Genomic DNA, 14278 nt, shown 5'->3' on the forward strand with positions numbered 1-14278 from the left:
TTAAAGAAACAGCGACCTCTGCTGGGCGGGTTTGAACAGTAAGAAGTTACATTTCTGCTCTTTAAACATTAAGTGTGTATGTGAACGGAGTCTGAGCACTAGGTTCGGAACCGCAATGAAAACATTACTTTTACTTTGCTTTTTTTGTTTAGTTTTTAGTCCAGCCAGTGACAATGTTGACTTCCCGTAGTTAAGGATGCATGTTAAGGATGTCGTCTCCCTGATAACGCTGTTTCAACTGAGGTATAGAACAGCCATTATTAAACGGTTTCCATAGCTTTAAAATGTTAAGGCTCCAAGCAGTCAAAACAGAAAATAAAAAACAAAACCTGTAACATAAGCGGCTCGTCACTGAACAAAAAAAGTCAAGTGTTACATAATTCAAAAAGGTTTTTTTTTTATAACATCATCTCATGTCAAGACATGTCATTGTCCCTTCTATGCAGTTGCACGATTCTCCACGAATGGGATTCAAACCACTCTGGATCTAAAGAACATAAAACTGGCCCATTACAGTCACTGATGCTGGAGATGCACCCCCCCCCCCACTCAACCAAAGCGGAGTCTGAACACCCCCCACTCCCTTACCTCTGCCATATCACATGATTAACATACACTCCGCCATCATCCCTGACACACACACATACATACATACACAGAATTAACTAACTATTCATTTAACCAACTCTCAAGGGCATGATGTGGAGCAGTGGGGCTGAAGAAAAACAAAAATACAGGATGAAATAAAAGACTTGTGCAGATATCAGTTGGTCAAATGGGGGGGGGGGGTTGTATGAAAACAATACCAAACAACAGAACACAGAAAAAAAATTCTAAATAAATCAAATGATGACGCGGCGTTGAGAGGTGCTAATCGACTTCAGCCCCCACAGGTGAAGCCGGAGGCGCAGAGGCTCGAGTCTGATGCTGGCTGAAGTCACCAGAATTAAATAGAAAAACATAATGATTGTTTATTTTTTTTTTGAAATTTCATCTTGTGTCCTCTTTAAATGTAATTTCCAAACGGTCAGTCCTAAAACAACTGCTCATCATATGTAGGGGGCAGCCTTCTATTGTTTATTTCGGTTCTGGCGTTCCTGTGACAAAGAGAAATGGAGGGAAAGTTACTTTGATGCACACAAAATCTTGGTTTACTTATTTAAAATGACTTTTAAATTCTCACCTCACAAGTCAGGGTTTCCACAACTTTTCACCAATGAATTTCCTTTACTTTAAAAACATTTGGCACTCATAAGGAGTAATTGTTTCATATCACTGCAAATTCTAATGCTATTTTTCATGCCAAGAACAGGGCAGTACATTGTAAAATGATTTTTCAAAGTTGAGCGTTTAACAAGAAAATATTCAGTCTACTTCAATGTGTTACTTGCGGGTTCTTTGTAATTATTTATTTAATTTACTAGCAATTTCTGAGTGAAGATGGTTCACTATAATTGTTTTCAGTGTATCAATTAACTAAAATAGTAAAACCATTAATAACCTATGGATAATTTACAGACAGAAAGATTTTAGGTGCACGGTCAAGCAAAATTCAAAAAGATTTCCTTTAGACATTTTAATAAACAGTCTTTAGGGAGTTTTCTAAGTAACACTGTTGTATGTGATTAAAAATAGTTTAACAAAATATCTTTAAAGTCAAATGAGTGTTTCAGAAGCAGCAAGATGGAAGTTATCAATAAAAGGTGCGATGCATAGCCAGTGAAATTTTACATTTGTGCATAAACAAAACATTCCAATCCTATCTAGAAAACACAATTTTAAATTCCTCTGACATTTTGCAGATCTTCCATGTTAGCCCTGGAAAACAATAAAACAAAGAAAAGCTTACTTGATCAAGTCGGGATCGGTTCTGGAGAGGAGCAGGCTCTAGGTGCTGTCAGTGGAGATGAAAGAAAGAGATAAAAATCAATAATCCTTTGACACAAATCAAAAACATCAGCATTCTCTTAAATTCTTGTTGAATAAAAATGCCAATAACTAGGCTAAAAACTCAATACATAAAACAATTCCAAATTAATCATAACAAGTCAAAAGCAGAAATATTTTACAGTGAATAAAACCAAATTTAAAAGTGGAGCCATATTTTTGCTTGCTGTCAGTAGAAATCTTACTGATGAAATAAAATTTTATTAGCAGCTTGATACTTGACTAAAGCAAGTGCATCACAGTATTAAAAACCGCCACTGGATGAAATATCAAAGACAGAACCATGAAATAACTGAAGCATCAACAGCAAAAGCAAAGAGCATCAACCATTCCAAAAACAACTAGGTATCTATTAGGGATTTGACAATGCTCAAAATAATATTGGAACTGTTTGGTACCTCATCCACGGTTTCAATGCATGCTTTAAATCGGTTTGCGTTTATATAATTTCTGTGTTGAGATGAGGAAACCCCTCCATGCTTATAACGTGCATTTTTAAAAAAGCAACACGCCAAACACCTTCCCTTGTAATAACTTACAACGAGAAGTGTTTCTAAACCGGTTGTCCAACTAAAAAAAAAAAAAAAAAAAAGAGAACATTATAACTTATAGTTCACAACATCAGTCGTGTGTTTGAAAATGAGTTCGTTTTGCGATCTGATGTGGCTTCTTAGCACAGAATGAGGCAGAAAATATATTCTATACTGCAATAAAGGCTGCGTCGATTAGCAACGGATTACAAATATACATAATCTTTATGAAAATACCCAAGATTGCTTGAAGAACACAGATGAATTAAATATTGTTGAAGGCAAGTGTTTATTGTCCTTCTGTTTCATCATTCAAAATGTTTGTATCTTCTTTTTATTTCATTACAGCGATAGCAATGTCTTTGTCCATTTGGGATTTATTGGAACGTCATGAATTCCATTACTTTTGTGATGCATATGTGGCAAGCAGTATGAATGAAATTATGAAGTACATTACGTGTGTTTTGCAGTGCTCAATGATGGCCAATCCATCCTATTTTGGGAAAAAATAGGAAAATAATACCTCTTTGAAAATACATTTTATGTAGACATATAATAATTCACATCTTTTTCCATTATGCAGACGTTCACAGCAAGGTTTTGTGGTTAATGTACTTTAAAAATCACATTTTAAACTAAACAATAAACACTCACTAAAATGTAAACACTAATGTGCCAAGCCATCAGAACCGAACAGAAAACAGTGGTTAAAAAACAAGCTATGTATTGAACCATGGGCTAACTGTATTGTTGCATCACTAGTATCTATGATCTATGGCATTTTTAATCAGCTGTAACATCTACACTGGCAGTTTCAGTGACATGAACAGTAGCCTGGAACATTCACATGCTGGTCAAAGTTCTTTGGTTAATCACTACTTATGGTCATCCACCTCTAAACAGAAATATTTTCCTTCAGCATATGCATCTCTAAACCTTAATCTTGTATAAAAAACACAATATCCACAATCATTAGCTAACATATACACATATCCCAATCATTAGCTTAAAAAAATTACCTTTCTTACCACCTCTTCCTCTTCCTGCCGTTTCTCGTAGTGTGAGAAGTCATCGAAGATGGAGGTGGTGTGTTTGTAGGTGGCGATGATCTTCAGCACCTGCTTGGCCTTCTCCAGAGGCACCTCCTGCGTGTCACGGGAGTTGGTCACGGGCTTGTTGTCATTGTTCTCTAGACGGATGTGCCTGAGCTGGCTGTTGGGCACGTCTTTAACAAACAGCCAGTCCACATCAAATTTGCCCTTCCATTTGTCCTGCGCCCAAACGCCGGCGCTGGTGCCGTAGTCTACAGGTGAGCGCATCTCTGCCACGCCGCAGAAGTGTCCGCTGCCGTTGACGCTGAACAGCAGATAGACAGGACCCTTGCCGTTGATGCCGCGAAATGCAGAATCCAGCCGCTTGTTACCATGTTCCGTGCTGCACCAGATGGAGTACTTGATGGAGCGGTGGATGTCGTCCTCCGAGTAGCTCTTAATGATGAAAACCCGGCCATTTTTCAGGTTCCAATCAAAGTCCTTGGGATTGTAGCTGTGCGCCGCACGCAACTTTTCAAGGACCGGGTGGGATTCAATAGCACCGGAACCCGGAGGTCCGCCGCCACCACCATTGCCGATTCCTCCACCGCTTGATGAGCCACTACTGTCCATGCTGCCACCCCCACCATAACCAGGGTTACGGTTACGTGGGGCAATCCACCGGGTTTGAGGGGGAGGAGCAGGGGTGTGGTTCTGGTAAGGCTGTGGAGGGGGCGGACCCTGCATCACCATCTGTTGAGCAAGCGATTGGGCAGACGGCATAGGGGGCTGAGGTGGGGGCGGGAGCCCATGATGGTGAGGTGGTAAGTGACCCTGGGAGTGGAGCGGAGGCTGCTGCTGGTGGTGGGGTGGCAGTGGTGAGGCTACTTTAGTCACAGGCCCCTTATTATCCCAGGTGCCAATGTCCATGTTGTGTTTGATGGGTGGTGGGGGCAGGGTGCCTCCAGCCATGGGCATCCCCAGCTTGCTCTTCACTTTCAGTTGCTGAGGCTTGGCTGGTTTGCTGGCAATGGCTGCCCAAGACGTGGGTTTGGGAGGAGGCATCCCGATTGGAGTCCCACCATTACCCGTGGCCACAGCTGCCGCCACCGGCCCTCCACCAATCACCGAGCCCACCGTCTTCACTCCAGAACCACCTCCAGTCACATCACCGCCAATCTTCAACCCTACCATGCCCTGCTCTAAACTATTCATACCTGGCGCCTTATTCAGGGTGTCGCTTGGGAAGCCTGTTTGCCCGTCGGGTACCAGGGTGCCACCTAATGAACTGGGTGGGTAACTGTAACTGCCCCCGTATGCAGAACTCTGAGTCTGCTGGCCTTGGGAGCCGCTTGTACCCCAGGCGGAAAATGCTGGGTTTTCAGGGAAAAAGTTAAAGCGGTGTGGATAGATGCTACTTCCCAGACCACCTGGCTGTCCGAACACAGTGTCATGCATGAAGTGATGATCCCCATTGCTGAGGGGGGCATATGGAGTGAGGTACGGGATTGGCGGATCTCCGCCGGTGGACCAGGGGGCCTCGCTGAGGGGGTACGGGAACCCAATCGAGGGGGCATAGTAGCTAGACAGGTATGGGTCGGTCATTGATTGGTAACTGTTATTCTGAGGGAAAAGAACAGAAATAGAGTTGTTAGAATTAATAATGCTAACTAATTTCAAACCTCATAAAAACAGAACAGACTTGAATTTTAGCGAACACTCCACGGTTATAATTAAATTAAACTCCAGAACAAATTTAAAAGCAATGACATAGTATATTGTACAACTAGTTCCTTTTAGTAATGTACTGTGGTTGAGGTAATGTATAAAAAAAATTCAGTTATTTCCTTTTTTATATATTCAGATACATTTTTTATTCCTCACTTCCTCAGTAAAAACAGCATAAAAGTTATTTCAAAGAAAGATAAAGTACCACTTTAAAAAAATACTGTTTTTACATGCACAAGCCTACAAGGACAACACACTTGAAAAAAAGCATATTCAGTATTTTTTCTTACAAATATCAAAAACATGCTTAAGCTGAGAAGAATACGTTTAATTAATGTCCCCTTCATTTCACACCTTAAGACAAATACAAAAACCCATTTCTCACCGGATTAGACTGGCCAGTGAGGTATGGTTCAAAGTCATTGTCGTGGACCGTTTCCTTCTGATGAAGAGAGCCATTTTGCACTGAAATAAAGAATGACGTTAAACATCAGGACTACTGTTCAGACCTGTACATCTGATAACAAACTCACCACATGTTCTGTCCGACTACCACAATACTACAGACAAAGTCATAGATGAAGAGGAGCATCCAAAAATTGTGCAAAGCCAAAAGGACAAATTTTTTTTATAAAATCACAACTAAAGTAGTTAATGCTACAGCATTATGAAGCATAATCTATTTAATGTGTTCAAAAGCCAAGCTCCCATTGCCAATTGATGTGTCAGAGTGGTGTTAATACAACAGGAGCAGTTCTGGACTCTCCATCAGGTGATTGATTGAGCTCTCAGACAACATTATTTGAATGATATGAGAGTAACAGAGCTACCCGGCCATGATATAAGTCACAGAGAATGAATGCCAAAATTAGACTTAACAGCCACAGCCAATGCATTGATAAAGGTAAAATTGGACTTAATGTAAATTAAAGAGAATATCCTGGACGTTTAATTTCTAAACCTGTATTAGGCATCTATATTATAAATCAAACTCACCTTTAGCGTCTTGTCCTTTGGATGTCTTCCCATCCAGTAGGTGATCAGAGGTGGATAAAAACAACAAGACAAAAACATTAACACCTTTGCATTGTTGTTTTAAACACGAACTCTTCGTGTTTAACATGTAAATGATGCACAACGTTTCATGCTCTTTATCCACATCGACTCCATTAGAGCATCACCAATAAATCAATGCACTATCAGCAGTCGCTCATCATTCGTTATTAAATATAAACGAGGGCTTAAGTTGATATTTATTTAGTCAATCAAGGAATTGACGTTCACACGGAAAGCTAAACATTTCGTCGGCCACACAGATCAGCCCAAGTCCAGAGAATATTGGTGAGAACTCTCGAAAGCTGATGAGAGAGATTGTGTATCGTTACTATATTAAGTTTTATCCTGATGGTACACTGGAGCAGAACGCATTTTGCGATGTGTCGAACGGAAACCGAAGGACCGAAGAAATGCGATGTAATATTCAATTAAACGAGTGGGGAAAAAATGCTAACTCGTTAGCCACCGCGCTTGTGTAAAGCAAGCAGAGGCAGATGCCCGTAACATCTCCGCAGAAGCGGCGGAGGCTGCACGCGCATTCCCTGCTCCTCCTAAAGGCCTTAGCGACGCCGTGCCACTCCAACCTACCTGTGGGTCAATACTGCTGGTAGACATAATTCATCAAGAGGGCCTCTTTAGATTCAGCAAGAGTCTTGCAAAGAAAAAAGAAGCAGCAGCGAGAGTGCTCGGCGTAACCCGAAGCCTGTGGGTTCCTCTCGGCTCCGTGCAGGCTGAACTGCGCTTTTTTTCACCAAGTTCCACGACTTGACTCCGGCGATCCGGTCCTCTCGAGTGCACTAGAAGTCCAGCCTGAGGATGTTTCCGAGAGTATCAGAGGGTCCGCGGTTTTGGGGTTTAATCCAATGCTGTCACACGCCGAGTGTAAATTTATTTCAAAGTGTATATTATATTTTTTCCTCCTCCTAGCCCGCAGTTATTGTGCACCTCTGTTCACTTCCGCCCAATGGCCGCTCCATCCGGGATCTGCGCGGAGGGACTGACGCTACATGGACCGAGTGGCCACGCGGAGGTGACCAACCTGAGAAAATTGAAAAAAAAAAAAAAAACTTGAATCTGCAATTTTAGCACAGTTCTTTTGAGTGGAAGACCAGAAAATTGGGGAAAAAAAAGTTATCACTGCTTAAATTTCTTGTTTATCTTAGTAAATAAACAATTTCATATTTGTTCTTCCTTCTAATAATTGCCTAAATAATTTTAACGTAGTATATTCAGTTTCTAAATGAGAGGGCTGTATATTTTGCCATTGCAATTTTACTTATAATTAAATTTGTCTTTATGAACAATTATTTTAAAAAGTAATACAAACAGAAAATATAGATTATGCTTTTATGTAATGAAAACTAGCTGATAGTTTATTAGCCTATATTGAATGGGTATTGTGTTTAATTTAGACAAAAAGAAGTGACTATCACAAAACATCCCGTAGGCTATATAGATAATAAAATATTAAACATTATACTTATTTATTAATTAATACTATAATAGATTTTCAGCTGGTCCTTTCCTTTGGTTTCATTTCATTTATTCATAAATAGGCTATGTGCAAAGTTCCCTAAGAACTACTGACAAATATATACATTTCACACCAGAGCTTGATTACTTATATGCTTCAAGCTGTATTAAGCCATTTACCTGGGAAGATGAAAAATTACTTCTTTTTTTTTAAAGCTTGTAGTCCTAATTTAGTTTCATTATAAGCCATGCCAGCACGTACTTTTATCATTTATATTTTCACTTTTAAAGAATGTCCTTAACAACCACTGAGAACTCTTGTGTCAGCCGTTATCATGCTGATAAAGGGCATTCAGGGTAGCTAATTGATATTTAGATCTTAGTCAGAGATTTGTGGGATGGGGTCTCTCTGTTTAATAAGTTTGCAGCAGGAAACTAGGGACTGGAACCCTGCAGGGAGCAGCTCTGTTTCAACATAACACCCATTTCACAGATAATGTAATATAACACAGAGCTTCCCTGATGAGATGCCTTTGCTGAATTTCTTAAATTTTAAATAGCATATGTGTTCAGTTTGAAATTGATTCAAAATGAGAGGAAACATGTTGGATTTGGATTCTGATGGCTTATGTTGTCCACAGGATAATGAAATATTGTATCACACATAGCACATTGTGATGCCATACATAATAATCTGGGTGTGACTACATATCAAGATCATTAGCATAGGCTACCTTTTATAGTTACAATTTGGTAGCCTATAGGCTACAACGAACCGTTCGTTGCATTAACAGATTCAACGCGCGTTTTTCTAATTTAAACCACTAGGTGTCAGTGTAATGTGAATCAATTGGGGAAATTCCTCACAAACCTCATTGACACAGAAATAAAGTGTATTTTTCCTACAAACTATTTGTGTTTCCCGAATCAAATATTTAAATGCAAATAGTATTTTGCATAAGATATGCACTACAGGTATAATTTCACAAAATAAAAGACGACATGACTCGCTACAGTCAGAATTTATAATTAAGTAAATGCTTTTTTATTTAAATTTACCAAATTAGGTTTGATGTTTCATATGTGTTAAAACATTTCTGTTTTCTAACTGGGAAAATTTGAACAGTAAAATTAGAATGGTAAGTAAAACTGTTTTGCAGAAGAATCATATCTCCTGAAAAGAAAATAAATATGTATTCATAAAAGCAGGTTCATTGCTGTGTCCTTTGGCTTTGGATGAATAGATGCCTTGTGAATTGCTTCTTGTTCATCTGTTGAGTTCAATGTGTCATTAGGCAAAAAAAATAATAATAAAACACACATACACATACCTTTGAATTTTCATGTTCATATTCACATCACTCTTATTTATTTATTTTTTTTACATTTTGTGTACTGTTATGTTTAAACATATCTGTTCCATCCAATCTGGTCCATTCTGAGAATGGTTAATGTCCCTATCTTCCATCTATTTCCATTTTCAATGTTTCTTTTCTCTCTGAGAAAAAGATGTTGATGAGATCTGGACACTGTCACTTATACAAATCTGAAAAGTAACAAAAGACAGATACAAAATTAGACATGAAGTAACAATATCAGTTGTTTATGAAGATAAATAAGAGCCAGCAAAACAGACAAAAATTACTTGGTGCACTTTTAAAGGTGAAAGATAAAAATTATTTTACAAACATGTGTCTTCCTCTTCACTGAAGATGTTGACAACATAGCAGGCAAATACAAATCCCAGGGCCTACATACAAACAAACAAAGCAACAGATTCAGTACATGTTCTGTCACGTACAAGTACATTTTTATGAGTGATTCTGAATTTGTGTATTAGTGTATGTGAATGTATCACAGAAAACTTTAAGCAGATGTGTAAAATGTTCATATTAAAAATTTAAGAACATTATTTTTCAACATTAATACAATTGCCTACTTATTTGTAGGTAACAAAAAACTATGCCTGACAGCAGCATATGGAAGACATGTTCAGGAAACCTGTTTGAAATCAATCATTATTTCTGCACACTTCAGTGTTAACAGATAAGTTTTAGGGTCTTACAGAAATGAACAGTTGCAGGAAGCTGTGCATAACTTCGATGTACTGATACTCTAATACACAGCCCAGCTCAGAGACCCGAGCAGGACTTTCCAGATGCTGCCATCTAGTGGTTGGGAGGTTTCTGCTCTCACAGCCTGGACCGTTGTCCTTCCACCATGAGCGATGAGACGAAAGTCCCAGTGACAGATAATCACTGTCCTAAAAGAGCACAGCACAAAAATGCCTAAATATTCTTAATTTCAATAACATTATTTAATTTAATGCCGTAGTACTGAGGAAACATAGTGTATGTTTAAAATGGTGTTTAATCCTGTTCATATGTGGTTTGTAAGCCTATACCCACAGTGATGATATAATTTCATACCAAAGGCATGAATGTATGTGAACTTGGTTTAGCACTAGACTGACCCATATTAAAAGAGCAATGTGGCACTTTACCTTTGAAAGCCCTCCAAGATCCAGATAAAGGCAACAGATGAAGACATTCCAAGTCACCCAAAATACAATCCAGACTATATACTAAGAGAAAAGGAAAGAACATAATTATAATGGTCATCAGAGACTTAAAAAAAATATGTTGGAACCACATCTACTTAACTATGTAAGACAAAACTCCATATCTGGGTAAACAACCAAATTACTGCATTAGGCACGCACACGCACACACACACACACACACACACACACACACACACACACACACACACACACACACACACATATATATATTTGCTCACCAGGGTTTCATTTATTTGGTGAATGATATATTAAACAGTAATATTGTGAATATTACTACACTTTGAAATAACTGTTTTCTATCTGAATATATATAATTTTTTTATTTATTCCTTAAGAAACATAATAATAATAAAATTATCAACTTTGAAAACTTTGTACCGCTCAATATTTTTGTGGAAACTGAAATAAATTTTTGTAACACTACTGTCATTTTTTTCAGTTTAGCGCATTTTTGCTAAAAAAAAAAAAAACATTTATACTTTTTAACATTATTTTTTTTATAAAGAAATCCATACATTTAATCATAATAATCAATAAAAAATGTCTCATTTAATTTAATACATTTATTTTAATAAAAACTTTTTTATTTTAATACATTCATCCATCTATATATTTTTGTCTTTTCTTTTTATCTTTTTATATTTAATACCAGTATTTTATAAATTAAGTATAAATAATGTATTTTTATTGTAATGTATTTTTAGTTAAAATTTTGATTTAAAAAAACAAATTTTATTAAATGTTATATTATTTAACATACCTATCAAAGTTTAACAGTTATTAAAAAAATGTAGTGACGTAAATACAGTACACACCAAAACGACATAGCGGGGCTTATACTGGACTGTCCCAAACAAGCCCAATATCACCACAATGACGTGCAGGAAGTTGATAAGGATGGGCGCCCACTGGTAACCTAGAAAGTCAAACACCTGTCTCTCCACAGCAGTGATCTAAAGAAATAAAAGACAGAGAATATAATATGATATAGATCTCTACACATTGTTAAAACAATAAAACCACCAGCTTCTTCGCATATACACAACCAAAAAACACCCTCATGCTGCCCCAAACACAATAACGATGGAGAGACCCCATCTCTCTTTCCCAGAGACACACAATCAAAACCCCCACCTCTGTCTTTCCACATGCTGGCTTTTTACTCAGGGGTTGCCAGGGTAACAGAGCCAAAACTTGTGACAGAGAAATAGAGAGTGAGAGGTGCAGAAAGAGAAAAGGAGGGCAGGAGGGAGAAAGGGTGAGTGATAGGAGATGAGGGCTCTCCTTGGAGGTCAGAGGCTCAGTGAGGGGAGATGTATGACTCAGATGGGAGGTGCTGGGTGTGGGGGGGATGCTGCTCCTCTCATAAAGCTTCACTGCAGCAGTCATAAACCCTCTCTCTCCCACTAAGCACCCATCCCCCATACAACCTCTCTCTGTATGCCATAATGCTGCTGTGTACCAGCTGTTCCCAGAGGTTCCACCTCAGATCAAGCACTCCTAGCATGCCTTCACCACAGTCCCCATCCGCTGTGTTCCAACATGAAGTGAGCTGACTTTAACGAGCCAAACATAAAAACATAAAACAGTGAGATGGTTCACAGATACCTGTCAAGGAGATCCACTGCGTATCACAGTTTCATGTTTTATTTCTCTCATACAAATATCTAATCCATAGAAGTGAATAGTCTCCAACTCATTTGAAATACTTAAAGGAAAAACAAAACCACAATTATAGACCGCAACAGTGGCTGAACCTGTTGATATAGTTGAGATGAAGGATGAAGGTTCAGCCAGGACTTATAGGTGCCAAAATGTTACACAAAATCAGACATGGTATGGCAGACATGCAGCAGACATCTCCTCTTCTATTCATTGGCAGAAAAAGATGTGAAATACCGAATTGAATTAGCTAAACTGATTAAACCATACAGCTATATTTCCTTTCTGAGCCACCCTGCGAACAAATATACACAACTGTAAATACTAATATCTGCATGCTTCTGTTCTCCGCTGTCCCACTGAATCTTCATCATTTATTTAGTAGGTGACAGTATTTTTTTTAAAGGTCAATGCGGAGTTAATCTACTGAAATTAAAGTCCAAATGTCATGTCATGCCAGATAAATAATATATTTTTACATTCACACAGTCGATAGGAAAGAAAGGAAAGGTTAAGAAAGAAAAGCTAAGGTTAGACCAAAGTTAAAAGCCATAAATGTTAAGCAGAAAAACAAGAGGGATGTAGGTCACTGTCTCTCAACACAAGTGCAACTACTTAACTGGGATGACAAGATGAAGATGAATCCAATATATCACTTTGTGAGAGGAAAAAAGGATCTCACACAAGTGCTATCAGTGAGCTAAACATGCATTAAACACATTAAACTGCACACACACAAACATTGCTATCGTTTTATGGTCTATCTCTTATGTCTGCAGTTTAAATAAATAGATTATATTCTATGCTGAATAAATGTAGCCTGTAGCAATCAAATGTAGCAGTAGCATGGATGGGTTATGGATATTTAAAAATATATATTTGAGAGAAATTATGCGCAAAACAATTCAGAACTGAGACATATATGATAGAGTAACACATTACAGTAAAAACAGAATATAAAATATCAAAATAAAAATGACAGAAAAAAAAATGTTCAAATAAGCAAACCTATAAATACATTATGTGCACAATAAACAGTAGAATTACAAGATATACTATAGGCCTACACTAATGTATTATTTGCACTTCAGTTCTCATTTTACTCTCATTTATAAATGGTCTAATTTTGAGTAGCCTATATCTTTCACAGTAATTAGCCTACTTTTTATAATAGTCCCATAACTGTCCAAAGTGTTTATGAGAAGCCATATTTTTGAGTAGGTATGTAAAAAACTGTATGCACAATTATTGCCTATGTTATAAATGAAAAACTACGGTTATTCTGGCACAAAACTTCACTTCTTTCAAACAATGGACTATTTAGAAGACTGCACGGTTTAAATAGAGATGTTCAGAAACGCGTCTCGAAGTTCATATTACAACGTAAAATTTCATAAACAGTTTTTTTTTTATCAGACAGATTAGTAAATGCTATACAAAAGACGCTTGTTTTTCTATGACGCACTTACCAGCTGAAGAGCGCAGAAGAACATCAACACACTCCTCCCCGAGCAGCAGCCCATCTTCACCAGCTCTCCAGTACAGACGTATAATTCAAAATGGTAAATACAACAGATTCATTTTTGAGGTAGCCAGTTTATTAGCGGGTTTTTTAAGTAGGCTATGCTTCCTTCACAATGGGCTCTGAATCTGATCATAGCTGTACATAACGCAGAGGGTTAAAAACAACATGAAGCGGTAGGCGTGTGTAAGGAGGGTGTGATGGGGGGCGGGGTGGTATTCTATATAACAGCCATTTTTAAATCTATAACAGATATTTACCTACCAATCCAGATTGTTTTGTTTGATTGGGTTGTTTTGTTTAAAATGCTCAGTTATGCCATATGCATGTTTTATTGCATCTATAGGTGCTGAAACTTTTACCAGTCCTGTTGAAAAAAACTTTTTCTGTATGGCCCAAGAATTAACCAGCTGAGAACATGCTGGCAAAACTGGAAGACCAGCTCCGACCTGATAAGACCAGCAAACCAGTAGCTGGTTTAAAGTCAGGTCACCTTTATTTATATAACACAGATTGTAACAAAGCAATTGAACAGCATTACATAGGAAAATAGTGTTTCAATAAAAAAAAGTTAGTTCATCATATAATTCAATAATGTCATCATCCAGCTCAGTTCAGTTTAAATAGTATCTGTTCAACCAAGTTAATGAAATCGCTGGAAATTAAGTGTCCCCAACTAAGCAAGCCAGAGGTGAGAGTGGCAAGGAACCGAAACTCCATCAGTGACAGAATGGAGAAAAAACCT

At 37.9% G+C, this 14278-nt stretch overlaps 2 protein-coding genes across 5 annotated transcripts; both read right to left on the minus strand.

Annotated features, from left to right (window-relative positions):
* Positions 1-368: 368 nt before the first annotated feature.
* LOC113079153 (YTH domain-containing family protein 1-like) lies at positions 369-7316 on the minus strand. Of its 3 annotated transcripts, none has more exons than XM_026251357.1 (6): positions 6881-7316; positions 6233-6257; positions 5622-5701; positions 3506-5131; positions 1850-1894; positions 369-1097 (listed from the first exon to the last, which is right to left on the minus strand). In XM_026251357.1, the coding sequence occupies exons 1-6, from the start codon at positions 6905-6907 to the stop codon at positions 1071-1073; spliced, it is 1830 nt and encodes a 609-aa protein (XP_026107142.1). In that variant the 5' UTR covers positions 6908-7316; the 3' UTR covers positions 369-1070. The 3 variants fall into 3 exon arrangements, with proteins under 3 accessions (XP_026107142.1, XP_026107143.1, XP_026107140.1); XM_026251358.1 differs by having other exon boundaries at positions 1850-1898; positions 3497-5131; XM_026251355.1 differs by having other exon boundaries at positions 3497-5131; positions 6881-7315.
* A 1832-nt stretch (positions 7317-9148) lies between these two features.
* On the minus strand, positions 9149-13671 carry LOC113079159 (sodium/potassium-transporting ATPase subunit beta-1-interacting protein 3-like). Of its 2 annotated transcripts, none has more exons than XM_026251363.1 (6): positions 13481-13671; positions 11165-11302; positions 10269-10349; positions 9831-10028; positions 9455-9515; positions 9149-9311 (listed from the first exon to the last, which is right to left on the minus strand). In XM_026251363.1, the coding sequence occupies exons 1-6, from the start codon at positions 13532-13534 to the stop codon at positions 9298-9300; spliced, it is 546 nt and encodes a 181-aa protein (XP_026107148.1). In that variant the 5' UTR covers positions 13535-13671; the 3' UTR covers positions 9149-9297. The 2 variants fall into 2 exon arrangements, with proteins under 2 accessions (XP_026107148.1, XP_026107149.1); XM_026251364.1 differs by having other exon boundaries at positions 9451-9515.
* Between the last annotated feature and the right edge of the window lie 607 nt (positions 13672-14278).

The sequence above is a fragment of the Carassius auratus genome, unplaced genomic scaffold, assembly GCF_003368295.1.
Source record: "Carassius auratus strain Wakin unplaced genomic scaffold, ASM336829v1 scaf_tig00027233, whole genome shotgun sequence".
NCBI classification, from domain to species: domain Eukaryota; kingdom Metazoa; phylum Chordata; class Actinopteri; order Cypriniformes; family Cyprinidae; genus Carassius; species Carassius auratus.

What these genes read in the sequence shown, in the direction of transcription:
- LOC113079153 (XM_026251355.1), bottom strand. Translation starts at nt 6,907, where the DNA reads ATGTCTACCAGCAGTATTGACCCACAG. An exon ending in CCAGCAGTATTGACCCACAG is followed by an intron (nt 6,258 to 6,880) that starts GTAGGTTGGAGT and finishes CTGGATGGGAAG; the next exon opens with ACATCCAAAGGACAAGACGC. An exon ending in ACCGATCCCGACTTGATCAA is followed by an intron (nt 1,098 to 1,849) that starts GTAAGCTTTTCT and finishes TCTTTGTCACAG; the next exon opens with GAACGCCAGAACCGAAATAA.
- LOC113079159 (XM_026251363.1), bottom strand. Translation starts at nt 13,534, where the DNA reads ATGGGCTGCTGCTCGGGGAGGAGTGTGTTGATGTTCTTCTGCGCTCTT. An exon ending in TCTTCTGCGCTCTTCAGCTG is followed by an intron (nt 11,303 to 13,480) that starts GTAAGTGCGTCA and finishes TTATTTCTTTAG; the next exon opens with ATCACTGCTGTGGAGAGACA. An exon ending in TCCTGCAACTGTTCATTTCT is followed by an intron (nt 9,516 to 9,830) that starts GTAAGACCCTAA and finishes GTTTGTATGTAG; the next exon opens with GCCCTGGGATTTGTATTTGC.